The sequence below is a fragment of the Archocentrus centrarchus genome, unplaced genomic scaffold (genome assembly GCF_007364275.1).
Source record: "Archocentrus centrarchus isolate MPI-CPG fArcCen1 unplaced genomic scaffold, fArcCen1 scaffold_37_ctg1, whole genome shotgun sequence".
Classification (NCBI taxonomy): domain Eukaryota; kingdom Metazoa; phylum Chordata; class Actinopteri; order Cichliformes; family Cichlidae; genus Archocentrus; species Archocentrus centrarchus.
This window is the reverse complement of record NW_022060264.1, coordinates 1372895-1391518: the sequence shown is the minus strand read 5'-3', so window position 1 is coordinate 1391518 and position 18624 is coordinate 1372895. Positions and strand designations below refer to the sequence as shown.

The window sequence follows — 18624 nt, the reverse complement described above, 5'->3', positions numbered from 1 at the left end:
CATCCAGTGAATACATACAGTGAATTGCATTTAGGCATTTACCTACAGTACCTATACCTAGTGAAATGTTTGGTAAAGACTCTGATAATCAAATAATTATTAATAAAATATTCATAGTGAAAAACACAACCTGAAATTGGTTCACTTTATTATTTCTCTGTATGATCTGTAGACTTCTCTGGGAGATGAGGACACACCTGCATGAGTTCTGTGCATCATGGTCATGGAATATGGCATGACTCTGACAGATGATGACCTCTCAGTCAGCTTTTTGACAACCAGCACCCTGGAATTTATGTACAACAGACCTCCTCACTGATTTTTGACTGTGTTGCGTCCTCAACCTTGTAATGTCTTTATCCTTTAACCCACAAATAAATCCTTCCAAAAGAATTATAAGAAGGAAGTCTGAAACCTCGACATGTTTGTAAAGTTATTGACAAAACTGATGACAGACCAAGTAAATTAAACCAATTTTGGTCACTATCTATCTATCTATAGAATAGAACAGAACAGAATAGAATAGAATATTCCAGTGTCATCTCCTGGACCTGGAGCAATGAAAAGTAATGACATTGTTGGTATTTTTGAAGCAGTGGGGGTTTATGTGGATCATTCTTTCATTGGACTGGTTGCTGTACATCATATATATGTACATCCCTGTGTATTTATTGTCACTCCTGCTTGAATTATAGATCGAACTGATTCCAGTGCAGACTTAAATAAATAATCCTCAAAACGTCTGTCAAGAAACTGTGAGAATTCACCTTCATCTTCTCCACATAACAGGCAATGCACAATAAAAATCCATCTGTAGTTGAAGTTTCTATGGCATCCAAGCTGCAATAGGTGGGATTAGCTTCAGAATTATCAACATTAGATGTGACCTTTCTCACCATCCCTCTGCCTCTCCAGACTGTACATCAGATTTTGTTCTCTGCTTCGGGTTGTCTTCTGATGTCCCTGCTTCAGTTCATAGCTCTGAAATGTACCACACTGAGGGCTCTATGTAAATTAAGCTTATATGAATTTGGGAAAAACATAATGCCGTGGGATCACTACACACCAGATGGAAATGTCCACGAGTAAAAATAACAAACGTGCATGTCTTAAAATAAGAGGCTAAATGTCTAATCACAGAAATATTTATAATGCCAACTCTACAGTACAGATTATGCTTGTGTATCAGTATCTGTGTGACTGAATTTCAACTCTCAATAGCTTATTGTGGATCTAAAAAAAGTATTATATTCATGTGTGTGTGCTCAGTGCATGCGTGGTTGAGCACTTTGTGGGCGATTGTGCAGCAGATTCAAACCCCTCAGCACTCTCCATCTCTGTTCTTCTCTCTCTTCCTCTCTCTCTCTCTCTCTCTCTCTCTCTCTCTCTTGTTTTTCCATCTATCTCTCTCACCCTCATTCCCTCTTTCTCTTTGAGTGGAGCAGTAGATACACTGAGCTCCATTCCTGATGTAGGTAGTAGATGTTCTTTTCTTCTTTCCTCCTGTCTATCCCTATGTGAGCATTGGCATGTTTAGCCATTGATGAGGTCCTGTTCTATGCTTTTGGGAATGCTAATGTCACTGGAAGCTTAGTTGTCTTTCTTTCTGAGCAAAAGTAGGAGACTTCAAGCCAGTCTTGTCTTAGGGATTCTGTCAGCTTTATTTGAGTGATTTTTCTGTCTTTCTTTCACAGGATAACTGTGCCAGAGTGCTGCTAGTTCGTGGAGCTGACAAGGAAGTGAAGAACTACAACAGCCAGAGTCCTTTTCAGGTAGTGTTAAAAAAAATCTTAAGTAGTGTTTGCATGTAAGTGATTATAGAGAACTGATTTCAGCTTTCAGCCTTGGAAATACATTTTTAGTAGCAGCTAATTTTCTTCATCCCATTTGTTACCATGGCAACGGCGCAAAATGGTCAAGGTCAGTTGCAACCAGGGATGTAAATAGCTTTCTTGACAATACCAGAATTATGGAATAAGAACAGGGGACAAACAAAAGTCAGCATGCAAAACAAATTTGATGGTGTCCTATTTCATTTTCATTTCTCGTAACCTCCACCAGGTCACCAGCGAACTCCTGGGTAGCCTTAGGATTAGATTGCATTTTAGCCACATGCTAAAGGAAATAAGTATAGTTTCATAAACTTTACAATGTTACCTTTCAATTCAAGTCATTTCATGCATTTTGGCCTTCCTTTTTATAAGATTTCTATTTTATATTTAATATATGTCACTATTACAAATAAAAGGGTAGCCACCAGGTTGCCAGAGACATAAACAGTCTCTGGCAACCTGGTGGATGTTACTAGGTTAAATGAATATCTTAAATATGACATGCCAATCATCTAACTTTAACAAAACTGAGCTCTGGCTGTGTTTTTCCAACTTATTTCCTCAACATTTCTATCAAGAAGATCATGAAGGTAGAAAATGTAATCCTTCAATTGACTCAAGACAGAGCATGAGAATATCTTTCAATTGCTGATTTAGTGGCAACACAAAACAATTACTATGAACCAATCACTCAACCACTTCATGTTATTTTGACCTGTAGTACATAAAATGACAATTCTCTTTGCAATATTTGAAGTGTGTATGCCTTAGCAAGTACATCCATTAAAAAAAAAAAAAAAAAACAAGCACTAAGAGCTGCCTAACTGGCATGTTTGACTCATAACTTAGGCCTGAGTAACAAAAGTCATATTCGGCAGGCGTTTATGAAAGGCAGTCCCACAGGGTCCTCAACTGTCCTCCAAAGCCTCTCCAGTGGAATGCTTTATTAGCGCAAGTCTTCAAAAAGAAAGTAAGGCTGGCCAAATGGAGTGTTTAGTCAGAGTTTGAGCCTTCAACTAAGGAGCTAAGTTTGTAGCCTAGATTGTTCTCTGGATTTAGCTGTGGTGCTGTCAGCCTGCAGCAGTTTTTCTCTCTATGTGACGCTTAGCTTTTATTTGTGGAAAGTACAAGATTCAGTCTGTTTGGTGGTGTTATGCATGTCAAAACAAACAGAAAATGCTCGTCCTGTGATTTAAAGGAAGTCTAAAGTCTGCTGAGTAGATTTGGTACTGTTTTGTTATTTGGTGGTACAGGCTGGTGACAAATTAGCTGTATGATCATACAGCTAATTTGTCTTGAATGACTTGAAGGAATTGGTTTTCATGGACACCTCCTCATTTTATCATCTTCAGGATAGATTGTCTACACCGATCATAATGATTTAATATTTAGTACTGCCAAGAGGGGGCAGTGTCACAAATATGTGGAACACGCAGTAATGTGGACTACTCTGTGCATGTTTGTGCTGTTGTTCATCATTTGCTTAGCCCCTGCTGCCAAGAAGAAAGAATCATAAAATACAAGACATTTGACATGGAATGAAGTTGAGTGTTAAAAACAATAAAAACTGTCCATTGCAGCCACAGTCTGTGCTTTTCTGTGACTTTGTTGGTTTATCGATTTTTTTTTTTGTTCTTTTTTTTAATTGGGGGGGCTTTGTGCTTCTTCCTCTTTGTAGTGAACCCTGCTGGGGTTCCCTGTCCTGTGCAAGCAAACTTAACCAGTCAGCTTTTACCTGCATAGCATAATTACCCTTAGGGTTGTGTTGTTGGCTTTTTGGAGGACTGCAGACAAGGGCATTAGTTCCTACAAGCCCTCTCTTTGCATCGCCAAAGTGTTATGCAGATGGACACCAACAGAAGACCATGAATCCTGCATTAGTCCACTGAAGAGACATGAAGTAATACTAATTCTTCAACTCAGACTTATTGGCAGTGGCATCTTATGTGTTTGTTTTCCTAGAAATGTGCATTTGACCAGCCAGATTACCTGATTGTGCTGAAACATAGGATTTTTTTGTGTGTTTGGTTGTGTTTGTTTTGTTTTTAAAGCAGAACCTTCAACAAAGGCAAGCCCAGTGTGTCCATAGAGTCATATGGAGTCTGTTTTTCACACAGGGCTGTTAATGCTTTTGGGATCTCTGGAACTCATTTCATTAAAACATTTAATTTTAATGAAAAGTTCATCTTATCATTAGAAGAGCATCAACAATAGCCAGTATGGTAATATATTGGTGCCAAACAATAGACTATATATAACATAATCATAGACTCCTCTGGCTGTTTGTTTGTTTGTTTGTTAATTTGAGAGGATAAAGCAATCATCTTGGGAAAAACCAATCACTGTGTTTTTCACACAGCCGAGCAGTAAAATGGGAGAACCAAGTAACCACACCTTAGTAATTATTATATAAGTTATTATTAGGGGTGGGACTTTAACACGTTAATTTCGATTAATTAATTACGGGGAAAATAACGAATTAAAAATTTTACGCATTTTAATCGCACTTTTCACCGTGAAACTTTTCTCAGTGCACGAGTTCCAGGCATACAGATTATATCGATGCACGATGTCAAAAAATTCTGGGGCCACGGTCCTTTGCAGCCCGCGAAGGCTGCAAAGGCCGGAAGTTAGCGGCTACCCCTCATATCAGCGTCCCTGCCCTCACCTCTGCGTAGCTCATGTTGCCTAGCAACCGTGAGTGCGAAGCACAGCTGTGGAAAAGCAGCTGGTTGAACGGAGAACAACTTTTCTCCTTTTTGTGGTTTAATTTTAAGTCTTTAATTCAAAATAAGCTGTTAAAACAGCATAACACATTTCAACATCAAGGAATACAGCTGAGCTAATGATTAATTTCCAACTATATTAACTGAGACATTAATGTTGAATAAAACTATCCAGTTACGATGCCTAACTTTAATTTCAGGAGTTTGCTTATCACAGGCAGCACGGTGGTGCAGTGGTTAGCACTGCTGCTTCACAGTTAGAATAAACATCTGAAAGGTCTGGGTTTGATTCCACCTTGGCCCAGGCGCCTCTCCCTCTGGGTGGAGTTTGCATGTTCTCCCGTGCTTGCGTGGGTTTCCTCCGAGTACTCCGGTTTCCTCCCGCATTCCAAAGACATGCACTTACTGGGTTAGGTCAATTAGCCACTCTAAATTGCCCGTAGGTGTGAATGAGAGCGTGAATGTGAGTGTGAAAGGTTGTCTGTCTCTCTGTGTTGGCCCTGCAACAGGCTGGCGACCTGTTCAGGGTGTACCCTGCCTCTCGCCCTATGACAGCTGGATAGGCTCCAGCCCCCCCGCGACCCTGAACAGGATGAGCGGAAGCGAATGGATGGATGTTTATCACAGGAGCACTTCCGCCTTTGTTGGTCTGTGTAGTAGACTGGTGGGAAAATAAACAAAATTTTGAAGTTTAAGCTTATGTATATTCATAGTCATTCATCAACCAAACTTTAAATTAATTTATCATGTTAAATGTTTAAATGTGATTAAAATGCTATTAATTTTGATTAATTAATTACAAAGCTCCTAATTAATTAAATTATTTTTTTAATCGAGTCCCACCCCTAATTATTATATAAATTATTATATAAATTTAAGCCTTAATACAATTCAAACCTGCAATTATATAAAAGATTCACCTCAGGTACAGTTGTAGCCACAAAAATCAAATTGTGTAGTAGGATGTAAACATTCTGCTGAAAGGTTAGGCATTTTAACATGGCAGTCTATGGGTGCTGACCCATCATTGGAACCAGTCTCAAGAAGCCATCCAAGGAACTGCAGTTTTTGTCACTTGCCTTATTTTTTTTTAGTTCACCACTTGTGACAGACTAGCATGTAGACAAGCATTACTATGTGTGCATTTCCTGATAGTAATCAGGCTTCTCAGCAAATATATGTTGTTTGCATATACAGTATCAAATATGGTCACAATATCCTGTAGGGCAGTCCAGTAATAAGTGAGGTGCTAATGTGCATTCCCAGTGGAGATGTTTCCACATAGGTACTATAATACAGTTTTCAATTAATTATTTGATGAGGATGAAAAGGGGTCGTGCATCATCTCCAGAACTTAACCTAACCAAAGTGTTTGAGATACTGCACAAATGCATATCTAGCTCTGGAGAGTCTTTTCTACCACACTCATCCAACCAAAATATTGCCATTGTAAATCAGGTTACAGCTAGAGGTTTGGAAAATCTCTCTCAAATGCTTAAGTTGGTCTGGAGACTTATGGATAAAAAAAGAAAAAAAATGTACTATAACATAATTATGTTGTGTTTCCCAAATAATTAAAATAACACAGAATGATCCAGTTGATGCCTCAGTGGAATGAGCTGTTATCCACTGTTAGGCAATACACTAGATAAACCTCTTCTGTAAGTTATATACTGTTTTGCTTGAAGTCACATTTGCTTCTATTTGGCAACGTAATCTTTGTCTAATTGTAGCATGATATCACCCTTATTCCGCAAAAATAGAACAATTTTCAACACTTTATAACAATAAAAGGATACATCAGGATTTGGTATCATTCCTTCAGAATTCATGAGCTAGAGCTTTTTCTGTAGCCAACATTTGCAGTAGAATTTCAAGAAACATACAGGCAGAAATCTGTTGTAAAAGAGACACTAACAGCAGTTTCTCTGCTGACAGCAGGCTCAACAGTAAAACAACAAGCAGCCACTAGACATGTTGGACTCTCACTTGTTGTCAAGTGGAAAAAACTCACTCTCTTGCTCTTACTATCTTTATCATTATTGCACTCTCCACCTACACACAAAGCCAAGAGCTAAATCAAACAAGTTTATGCTTGTTTTCTGGCCAGCAGACATCTGGGAAACTGAAGGAGAAATATTAGTACATCAGAAGCATAAAGCTACATCCCATTAACTACAGTACATGACCCAAGGAAAGAAAAAGCAGGACAAATCTACTACAAGTTCAAGACTATATGATAGAGTTCTAAAAGGTATGTGGGCTCATATGTTTATGTTGCGCCTCTTAGTCCAAACCTTTGGGTAGTAATGCAATCTCAGATGCTCTGGTTTCATGCTTGCCTGTTAAACCAGGTTTGCTGCGTTCAGAAATACAGACAAGCGAAAAATAAAGGAAAAACCATCAATCACAATAATACATGTATCCAGTGGCTCTGTTATGCTCTGGAAACATTTTGCTGGTATGTTTTTGTTTTTCCACTTTTCCCCTTTTGAAAGAAGGATCATTGTAGTGCAATCCAAAGTTATTCTGAGGTGATATCATATTTCCATCCTAATGAGAGTGCTCTGTTCCAGGAAGACAATCCCCCTCCATCCATACAACATGAATGGACTGGTACTTATATAATATAGTGCCTTTCTGCTTAAGTTGAAAACTCAGAGCACTTCCTACTACAAGTCTCATTCACACTCTTTTTTCTAACATTCACACACATGTTCTGATGGATCCATCAGGACAAGTATCCTTGGTCAAGTAACTTGACCAAGAATACTTTGACATGTGGATGGGAGGAACTAGTTATCAATCCACTGACCTTCTGAGTGGTAGGCAACCTGCCACAGCCACCCACGAAGCTCACTGACAGTGACCAGCATGGAACCCAGTTGAACACCTATGGAAGATTTTGGACCAATGTGTTAGACAGTGCTCTTTTCCACCATCACCAAACACCAAATGATGGAATATCTTTTCCAGAGACTTGAATAACCTGTGTCAAAGGGTATGGAAGCTTTACTGGCAGCATATGAACACTTTACTTGCATTGCTAGCAAGCTTTAGTGACATGGCTGTTGGGAGACAAGTTCAAACCAAATGGTAGCCTCTGGGGCTGAAAAATTGTGCCAGCATGTCAGCATGTCAAAAATTTCCTCATTGCAGTTCCTTTAATGGCCACAAGCCAAGTCAATATCCATCCATCCATCTTATCCAATTCAGGGTCGCTGGGGGACTGGAGTCTATCCTAGATGTTATAGGCCAAGAGGTGGGGTACTTTATGGATTGTTCTTTATAGATAGACTTATCCATTTAGATACTGTATTAAAGGGTAAAGACTTTCCAAGAGTTCTGTGAAATTCCAGTCTGTTACTTAGCACTAATTAGCAGGTATGTGTATAGATCAAAGTGAGAGTTTAACTTCATTGCACAGGTGATTGAAGCTCTGTGACCTCCTTGCTTCCTTTCCCTTTTAATGAAGCTAATTTTGCACTTGAAGACATTATTAAAGGAATACTATTCTTCTATGAAGTCATTATCACAGTGTATGTAAAACATGGATATAGACAGCAGAGTCCTTTGGTTAAGGATCAAACTGACCCCAAACCATGAAATCTTCACATACTTTTTTAATATATTTTTAATAACCTACTGTATGCATGCATCTCATTATTTGTGCATGCATTTTAACTGTGTAGAGAATGGCCACTGCATGTTTGTCAATTTCAGCAGGAAGTGCTTGAAAACACTGTCATTAGGCGCCACATTAACGACTAAAAAGTGCAAATGTTAATAAATACCAATTGCTGTAGCTGAATGAGGCACGCTTACGTTGTGCCTCCACTGCTGCTGCGTATGCTCTTAATTAGAGCACTGTGTGGGCGTTTTGTGGCCGTGCCATTTGATAATATCATGTGTCAGTTCAGCATCTGTGTGTGCACGCGTGTGTGCGTCCGTCCCATGGTTTAGCCTGATAACCATTGTTGCATGCAACAAAAGGAGTAAGAATCTGAGCATAACAGTGACACATCCAGCTCCTATCATCCTCTCTGAGGCCTTCATTTTCTAGATAGAATATGTTAAAAGATATTAAAATTCATGTTCTCTGTTTAACAATGCTGTCTAACAACTGCATCTCTTCAATGAGACCTACGCAGCGCTGTAACTTTTCATACACTCTGTAAGAACTCATTTCTTTTACCTTTGCTTCCTTTCATTCAATTTTTGTCATGAAATTCTTTATATCTCTGTTGCATTTTCTTTCCACGTTATGCCAGTCATCTAATCTAATTCCCCTCTTCCCTCATTATTTTCAGTTTATTTTTTATGTCCTTCCTCCCCACTTATTTCCTGCCCACCATGCCCCCACACATTCTGTTGTTCCTCCATCACCCCTCTGTACAGACTGTAAGGCACATATGGTTTGTGACCTTTGCTTCTACCTCTGCTTTAACTTATAGCCACCAGTGACATGTCATGTCATACAGTACACTAAAGTAGTGTCAAAATATATAAATATTCACATTAGGCTATCTCAGCAATAATTGCTGTGTACAGGAAACTAAGAGATGATAGCAAAATACCCAATTTTGTTCAGTCCCCTTTGAATTTTATCAACTCATGCTCACTCTCTTAGATATGGCTAGCAGAGGGCCCTCCTCCACGTGCTAGATGATTCAGTAGGCCTTGATCACCTGATTAAATATTGGTGATTTGCAGAAATGGATATAATATAATAAGATTGCACATGTTCGGATGGAGGCCACTGTGCCAAAACATTTTTTCATATTTGTTGACAGGACCTGAATAATTTGGTGAAATTGTGTTGTTGTCTTTTTCCTGAAATTATGTGTCAGTGCTGCCTTCTTTCACTGGCACTACAAGAATTTGTTTTAGATCTAGAAATATGGAATGCACTGATAATGCTCATCCTTTTATTTAGCAAGGGTCATAAACACCTTCTGGTCTTCCCGTGGGTGCAGTTTGCTTAGTTTGATGGATAATCATGAAAACCATTTTTCAGAGTGCACACTTTCAGCTGTTGTCAGTCTAGATGCAGCCAATAAAATAGCAGAGAAGTGTCACAGATGGGAGAAGTTGTAAAAGGATGCATTTTTAATAAAACTCATGATAGTCTAGTAAACCTGACCAAGTCATTTTCATGCCCTAAACCAACCAAAGTATGCCCAGTACATTTAACTCTATCCAGCAAACATTCCCCCTTGGGGCCCATGTGGAGGCACTTGGGGCAGACCCACAGTAGGCCTCAGTGGGGCAGCCCATAGTTTGGGCATACCCACAGTATTCCCACACACTAGGTGTAGGCTGCCCTACTGACAGCCTACCCAGGTACAGGGCACAGACATGCCCAATATTTTATGGCAGTACCAAGGCCCACACTGGATGGACCATCTAGGCCCACGTGTGCCACCAAATTACCACCACCAAATGGTGTGGACCAGAATGTTGCCATGAAAGTATTTGCCTCCTTCCTGATTTTATTGTTTTTGCATATTTGTCACACTTCAGACCATTAAACATTAAAAATATTTGTCAGATATAACCTGTGTAGATAAAGAACTCAGTTTTTAAATAATAACTAACTTTATTTAAGGATGTTTGCATCCAGTGCTCTTCTAAACCCCATTTCTGTAGCACTAAATCACAAAAAACAGTCATATTGAGACACATTATATTGTAAGGTAAAGACCTACAATAATTAAAACAAAAACCTAACAATCAAAATGACTGCCTATGAGCAAGCACTTGACCACAGTGGTAAGGAAAAACTCCCATTTAACAGGAAGAAACCTGCGACTGAAACAGCCCTAACTATAAGCTTGATCAAAAAGTAAAGTTGTAAGCCTAATCTTAAAAATAGAGAGAGTGTCTGTCTCCCAAATCCAAACTGAGAGCTGCTTCCACAGAAGAGGGGCCTGAAAGCTGAAGGCTCTGCCTCCCATTCTACTTTGAAGTATCCTAGGAACCACAAGTAAGCCAGCAGTCTGAGAGCAAAGTGCTCTGTTGGGCTCTATTACAGTACTACGAGGTCTTTAAGCTAAGATAGGGCCTGATTCTTCAATACCTTGTATGTGAGAATGAGCCAATGAAATAAGGCCATTATGGACGAAATATGTTCTATTTCTCCAGTCCCTGTCAGTACTCTTGTTACAACATTTTGAATCAGCTGAAAGCTTTTCAGGGAGCTTTTAAGACAAAATCATAGTAATGGATTACCATAGTCCAGAAGCAATAAATGCATGAATTAGCTTTTCAGCATAACTGTGACACAGAATATTTAATATTTATGAATATTAATCTGCTTGTAGTCCAAATTCTACCTATCAATCACATTTGAGCAGACTTCATTTACATGCAGGTTGCAAGATGGAGACTGTTTGAAGACAATTTGGTTTATTATTAGCTTTTTTTTCTCCATCTGTGAGCAATGAATGATGGATGGAACTGGGAGAGTTGGCCCAGATATCAGCTGGCTTCTCCAGAACCCCTCCCATAGCTAAGTCAGCAGACTAGCCTATGGGATCTCAGATTGATTCTCATGGAGAAAAAAAAGCAAATTAGTCAACATGTTGATTGAATAATATTGGTGATTTTTTTTAGATGAATACACCTTGTATTTTGTACACTTTTGTTTTGTTCTTAATTTATTTAGGATTAATCAAAACACTGAATTAATTCATCTTGCTTCTTTAGATCATTTTATTGACATTTTTCTTATTGTTAGACAATTTAAATAGTCTAAGTGGGCAGAAAATTAATGAAAATGTAAACATACAAAGAAAACTTTGGAGCCTCAAATCACAAAGTGCCTGGGTTTGATTACCTTGAAAGTTTGAAATTGAAGGGCACTGCACATCATTTTAACTGAATTCTTTCTCCTTCCTGTTGTGGACTTTTGTTTTTCATTGAACGTTTTGATTGAGTTTCCTTTTCTCGTGTCCTTTCACCACATCTTTCTTTTGGTCTGGTGGACCTGTTGCCTTGATTTCCACTTGGCTTTAAGTGGCTCCACATTCTTCCCACCCCCATCCGGTTACTTCTGTTTTATACACAACCATTTGTCTCCATGACAACCATGGGAGACCAGGAAAAGAATCGATGTGGGGGTGGTGATGGTGGTGATGGCAGTAGTGGTGGTGATAGTGGGTGGTAGAATGATAATGAGAGATAAATTGTGACTGCATTTCCCTGTTGCTTATTGGGTACTGTATCTCATCACACTTTATCAGTTAAAATGAAACTTGACACCTCCTTCTGCTTGACTCTGTAAGCACCTATGTCAGACTAGCTTTTGCAATATCTATTGCATATACTGTATGTGGCTTCCTTAAATCTTGGTTTCTCTAAGTGTCTAAAATTAAAAAGTGCAGAGCCACCGCAAATGTAATCTGTAGCATACAGTATAAACAATGCTAAGTAAGCATTGTTTATACCTTATTCCTGTAGGAGGTTTAAAGTCCCATTCTGGAAAATGGATGGATAATGACTTATTTTATATATTTTATGTTTCCTGAAGACTTTGCTAAATTATGGAGGCATGTTAATTATAGATATACTTAATCTAAAATATAATATTTTCGTTTTCAAACAGCTGATTGGACTGTACCATTGAAGAAGGGTGGAGGGGTAATTTTGTTATGGTTTTGTTGAAATGCTTCTATTGCTATTTAGATTTCATCTTAGGTTTTTTTTTTGTTTGTTTTTTGCTAGGACGCTTATTTATTCTAGTGTTTAATGTAAGCAGTTTTTGATATATTTTGTAAATGGTTACAGGGTAAGCAAACTATAAATAGAGGTTGTTAGGGTTCATTTTGATTGTTGTGGATTGGAGTCACTGGATGTTGTTGAATTTGCGTAGTCTTCATTAAAAATAAATGAATAAATAAAAATTCTTAGCTCTGGAAACTCAAGTGTGCTACTGCACTTCATTTAATCTCCATATACATCCAGCCAGCTGTATGTTGTCCTGAAAAAGTTTTGTTCCTACCTAAAACCCTACACAGTGACTTTTAAAATACTCACACTAAAGGTCGGGGTTGTGATGTCACCAACACAATGGATTATGGGACTGTTGTTCACACAAGTCCTGTTGATAAAGGAAAATAGAAGGTGATTTTGATTTTGAAGGAAATTTTGTGGCATTAGAGACATCAGAATGGTGAACTGCTGTGCTGTAAAATAATATATGACGATAATGGGAGCCCTTTATGGAATTGAGTTAAATTTTGACACTTTCCAGAAGCAGCAACAAGGAGCTAAGATTACAGAGCCAACAATGTATGACTTGAGTAGCAGTTGGAAAAAGGAAAAACATCACCCTCAACAACATTTCAGATATGTTCTTGTCCATATTGGTATGTTATAATTATAATAATGAACTGTTTATATGTCACAGGTCTGTTGCTACATTGCACACCTTAGATGTGGCAGTTATCTTGTCTGCACCTAAATGGCAGTGCAAAGAAAATCAAAGAAAAACTTTATGCTTTTGTTTTTTAAAACAGCTTTTGAAAGGTTTAAGTGAAAAGTGAGTGTTATCCTGACTAGGTGCTATCGTTAACACTTTACACACACATCTAACTGTTACATGGTTACATGCTGCAGGACTGCTGCAATACAAACAACATCTTTATGCTTTTGTTTTAGGCAAACCAGCTTGTGAAATGTGATAGTGTGATCATGACTGGGTACCATGATTAATCTTGAATACACAGAAGTCACTGTAACTGCCTCTGACCGGTATCAACGAAGAGGCTACAAGCTCCTGCACCTGCTGCTGCATTAAACACAAAGTGTTGCCATAAAACTGCTCCACATCCAAATGACTTTTGTTATGATCATTTACAGTAAAGTTTAATGCAGATACAAGGTAGAACATTTAAAGATATTATTACAGTGTGATATTAAATGTCAAGTAAAACTGTTTTACTTACGTCATTAGTGTGTATGCTATTAGGCTTAAAAATATAAACTCAAATACATAATTGAAAATGACAAAAAAGAAATAGACACAACTATTGCTAGGAAACAAATTGTAAGAATAGCAAGGAAGAGCTGTTAAGATCTGCAAGCAAGTTGTATGGTAAAACACACTTTTGTTAATTACAGTGCCCCCAGAGGTGTAAAAACACCAAATTCCTTCTGCGTCCTCAAGGCGGGGTCCAAAAGCTTACTGTGAGGTTTGGTCTTAATAGGTCAAAGTGTTGCTGAAATATAAGGTCACTTCCTTTTTGGCAGCTTTGCCACAAAATTCGATTCATTGTTATGGAAAAATGCTTATGCAAACCAAAATGAAATGTGAAAACTTTTGTAAGGCTTGCTCTGAAGATCAGACATAAGTTTCATGAAAATGGGATAAAATTTGCAACCTGGAAAAAGTTTCACCTCAACTGGCTCCTCTCGATGTGGAGGAGATGCGGCTCTACTCTGAGCCCCTCCCTAATGGCCGCATTCCTCACCCTATCTCTAAGACGCAGGCCAGCCACCCTTCGAAGGAAACTCATTTCTGCCGCTTGTATTCGCGATCTTATTCTTTCGGTCACTACCCAAAGCTCGTGACCATAGGTGAGGGTAGGAATGTAGATCGACCAGTAAATTGAGAGCTTCGCTTTTATGCTCAGCTCCCTCTTCACCACGACAGACCAGTACAGCATCCTCATCACTGAAGACGCAGCCCTGATCCGTCTGTCAATCTCCCGTTCCTTTCTCCCATCACTCGTGAACAAGATCCCAAGATACTTGAACTCCTGGGGTAGGAACTCGTCCCTGAGCCGGAGAGAGCACTCCACCCTTTTCCAGCTGAGGACCATGGCCTCAGACTTAGAAGTGTTAATTCTCATGCCAGCCGCTTCACACTTGGCTGCGAACCGTTCCACTGTGAGCTGGAGGCCACCACCTGATGAAGCCAACAGGACTGCATCATCTGCAAAGAACAGCGACAAGATTCTGAGGCCACCAAGGCAGAAGCCTTCCGCCACCTGGCTTACGCATAGAAATTCTGTCCATAAAAATTATGAACCGAATCGATGACAAAGAGCAGCCCTGGCGGAGTCCAACACCCACAGGAAACAAGTCCGACTTATTGCTGGCTATACGGACCAAGCTCTTACTGCAGATGTACAGGGACTGAATGGCCCGCAACAACTGACTAGACACCCCATACTCCCGCAGCACCTCCCACAGGATACCTGGATACCACAAAGCACATTTAGACTGGTTGGGCAAACTTGCACGCCCACTCGAATATCATCGAGAGGATAAAGAGCTGGTCCAGCGTTCCATGACAAGGACAAAAACTGCATTGTTCCTCTTGGGTCCAAGGATCGACTAATGGGCGGACCCTCCTTTCCAGCACCCTGGCATAGACCTTATCGGGGAGGCTGAGAAGTGTGATCCCCCGAAAGTTGGAGCTCACCCTCTGGTCTCCCTTCTTAGAGATAGGGACCACCACCTTGGTCTGCCAATCCAGTGGCACCACCCCAGATCTCCACGCGATGTTGCAGATGTGAACCCCACAAGTGTGTGTTCACATGTGAATGTAATTAGAAATAAGCATTTGAATAAGGTCTATAATGTTTTATGGCAGATATATTTTGTTTGTATTTATATAGGTCAATTTTTGGTTCACACTGTGTTAAATATTGAGTGTGTATGCAGTTACTCCGCTCCCACCAGTAGGAGGCACTGTGAGATGGTGGTATGCCTGCAGCTCGTGCATTCCCCTCATAGCTGAGGAGGAATCAGAGACGACAAGCTGCTTTTCCCATGTTATCCTTTTGTTTTTCATTATTTCAGGTATGTTGTGTGTGAAACTGTAAGGAAAATGGGTGTAACTGCTAGTTAATATTTGTAGACAAAGTCGATTTAAGAACGATAGTGTTAATGAGAGGTAAGCTGCTTTATTTTTTGTTTGAGATTCGACCCTCACAGAGAGTGAAAGTGACAGCAGTGCACGCCATTTTGCTAACAGGCAGCTAACTATTGAAAGTGTGTGTGAGCTAATGCACTTTCATTCTCCTTGTTCTATGTATTAAGTGGCAAGGTTCTTTATGTATTTCATGTTTATATTTTTGTACTAGTTTAAAAGGTAGATTAAAAACTGAGAAGAGTAAAATGTATAAATTAATCAATATGTTTCAAAGTTTGTGTTTATTGACATACTGCTGTTTAACATGGAGTCCAGGAATACCTCATGGTATTTTTTTCTAAAGTTATATTTAAAATACAGTACTAACCAGTGTTAATCTGTGATATGAGAAAGAGACAAAAAGAAGATATTGTGGCAAAGTTAATGTTTGATAAATTTGTGTGATTTATGGACACAAACATGTCTAAAAAGACATTATATATATGTGTGTGTACAGCAAGATGATGCTGATTTAAAATGGACAGTTAACAGTTTATGATATGTGATGTGTTAATAAATATAGCTGAGGAGGAATCAGAGACGACAAACTGCTTCTCCTGTGTCATCTTTTTGTTTTACATTATTTCAGCTATCTGTAAAGCTGCTCACGGGTGCTGTGACCCGGTACCCGTTACACAGAGGTGTGTCAACAAAAACAGCCCTAAAACATACAGAGCCTTCAGGAACTCAGGGCGAATCTCGTCCACCCCAGGGGCCCTGCCACCAAGGAACTGTTTAACCATCTCAGTGACACTCACTCCCAGTGATGGGCGAGCCATCCCCCTCGTTCCCAGATAGGGTTTAATATTTTTCCCGAAAATGACATGAATCAAATCAAATCCCGGGATTCCCGGGAAATGGCTCGTCATTTCCCGGGAATCCCGGGAAAAAGTTTATTTATTTTTTTATTTTAATTGGGCCTTCTGTAGCCTGTGTCGGCCTTAACCTATTGTGATATTGTAGAGGTAGCTTTCCAGCTATGTCCTGTTATGCCCAGTAGGGGGCAACGTTGGCTTGATTAACGCAATAAAACCTACATCTCGACATTCGAGTGCTCGAGCTACGCGGTGTTGTATCGTTCCTCAACACTCCCTTAACAAATATAATTCGAATATTCCTCCATTGTACATGGAATTATAACAAGCTATTTTACAACTGCTGGTGCAAAACAATACGGTTCATCTCCACACAGCATTGATAAAGGCTCAGCCACGCTGTCGTGGTGACATCTGTTGTGCTATATCTCCACCAGTGGAACGCTGTAATAGTCATTGAAAAGTTAACTACTGTACTACACTATAATATGGCATAACACAGGGCCTTGAGTAATGCACTAGGACTTGGTCATTGCCATTCTGGCAACAACAAATTTATAACACCGTGTCTGAGGGTTAAAGTAGGTTCACTGTGAATCGTCTATTGAAAAACTGGCCAATCCTTATAGCCTAAAAAATATACATTTTACTCAACTCCATTTTAAAAGCGAAATATGTTAAAGCAATCTATTTCATGATAATTTCTTCACACATTAGGCCCGTATCCTAATTCATGATTGTTAGTAAGCGGCTGCAAACGAGGAAAAGAAACACTCGAAGTTAAACAGATATTTCTTTATTGTTCAGGGCAGGCATATTTTATAGGCTATATAATGCAATATAACAATATATAATAATTATATTAAATTATATAATACAAAATACCTTAGGGTAAACACATTGCCTACAATTTCAACAAATTAAAGAGGAAAAAAGCACAACTGTGTAATACCTCTATTAAAACGCTTGAGATGAAGGCTGAAGCCTTAAACGGAGGCTGAACGTGCCTGAAATGAAGAGTAATGCTTTTCGCATTAAACGAACCCTTCTCTCAATATTTCCTTAAATTTAACATTCTGAAGCTTTCTTTTCTTTCTGAAAGTCAAATCGACGCGCGCGACTTTTTTCCCGGTTTCCCGTCTAACGTTTCCCGGGAAACGGGAAATGGTTCTGATCGCATTTCCCGGGAATCCCGGATCCCGGGATTAAACCCTATTCCCAGACTCTGCTTCCACCTCAGAAGGCGTGTCTGTGGGATTCAGGAGGTCTTCGAAGTATTCCTTCCACCGTCCGACTATAGCCTCAGTTGAAGTCAGCAGCACCCCACACGCACTATAGACCGTGTGAGTGGAGCACCACTTTCCCCTCCTGAGTCGCCTGACGGTTTGCCACAATCGCTTTGATGCTGTCCGAAAGTCTTTTTCCATAGCCTCACAATTACAAAATTGATCATCGACCTGCTACCTAGAGTGTCCTGGTGCCACGTGCACTTATGGATATCCTTATGTTTGAATGTGGTGTTCATTATGGACAAACTGTGGTTTGCACAGAAGTCCAATCACAAGACACTATTCGGGTTCAGATCGGGCAGGCAGTTCCTCTCAACCGCGCCCCTCCTGGTCTTACTGTCATTGCCCACGTGAGCGTTGAAGTCTCCCAGCAAGATGATGAAGTCACCGGACAAAGCACTCTCAAGCACCCTGCCTTGCGACTCCAAGAAGGCTGAGTACTCTGAACTGTCATTCGGCGCATAAGCACAAACAACAGTCAGGACCCGTTACCCGGCCCGAAGGCAAAGGGAACAACCCTCTCATCCACCAGTGAAAACTCCGATGTGCAGGCAGCAAGCCGGGGGGATACGAGGATACCCACTCCAGCTCACCGCCTCTCACCGAGGGCAACTCCAGAGTGGAACAGAGTCTAGCCCCTCTCCAGGAGACTGGTTCCGGAGCCCAGGCCATTAATTGAGGTGAGCCCAAGTATATCTAGCTGGTACCTCTCAACTTGAGCACTAGCTCAGGCTCCTTCTCCACCAGAGAGGTGACATTCCATGTCCCAATAGCCAGTCTTGATAGTCTGGGATCGGTCCGGTAGGGCCTCCGCCCTTGGCCACCGCCCGACATACACTGCACCTGACCCATATGATGCCTCCTGTGGGTGGTGGGCCTACAGGAGGGTGGGCCCGTGTCATCTCTTCGGGCTGCGCCTGTCCGGGCACCACGGGCTGATGCCCGCCCACCAAACGCTCTCCCTCGAGCTCCCTTCCCAGGCCTGGATCCAGGGTTCGGACCCCGGTAACCCTATCCCGGGCAGGGTAAACTGTTCCCTTG

General features: G+C 40.2%; 1 protein-coding gene across 1 annotated transcript in view; it reads left to right on the top strand.

Annotated features, from left to right (window-relative positions):
- The window catches only part of shank2b (SH3 and multiple ankyrin repeat domains 2b), a 304111-nt gene that overhangs the window by 69841 nt on the left and 215646 nt on the right, over window positions 1-18624 (top strand). Inside the window, 1 exon segment of the mRNA XM_030724518.1 lies at window positions 1695-1772. Within this exon segment, the coding sequence (XP_030580378.1) occupies window positions 1695-1772 (78 nt within the window).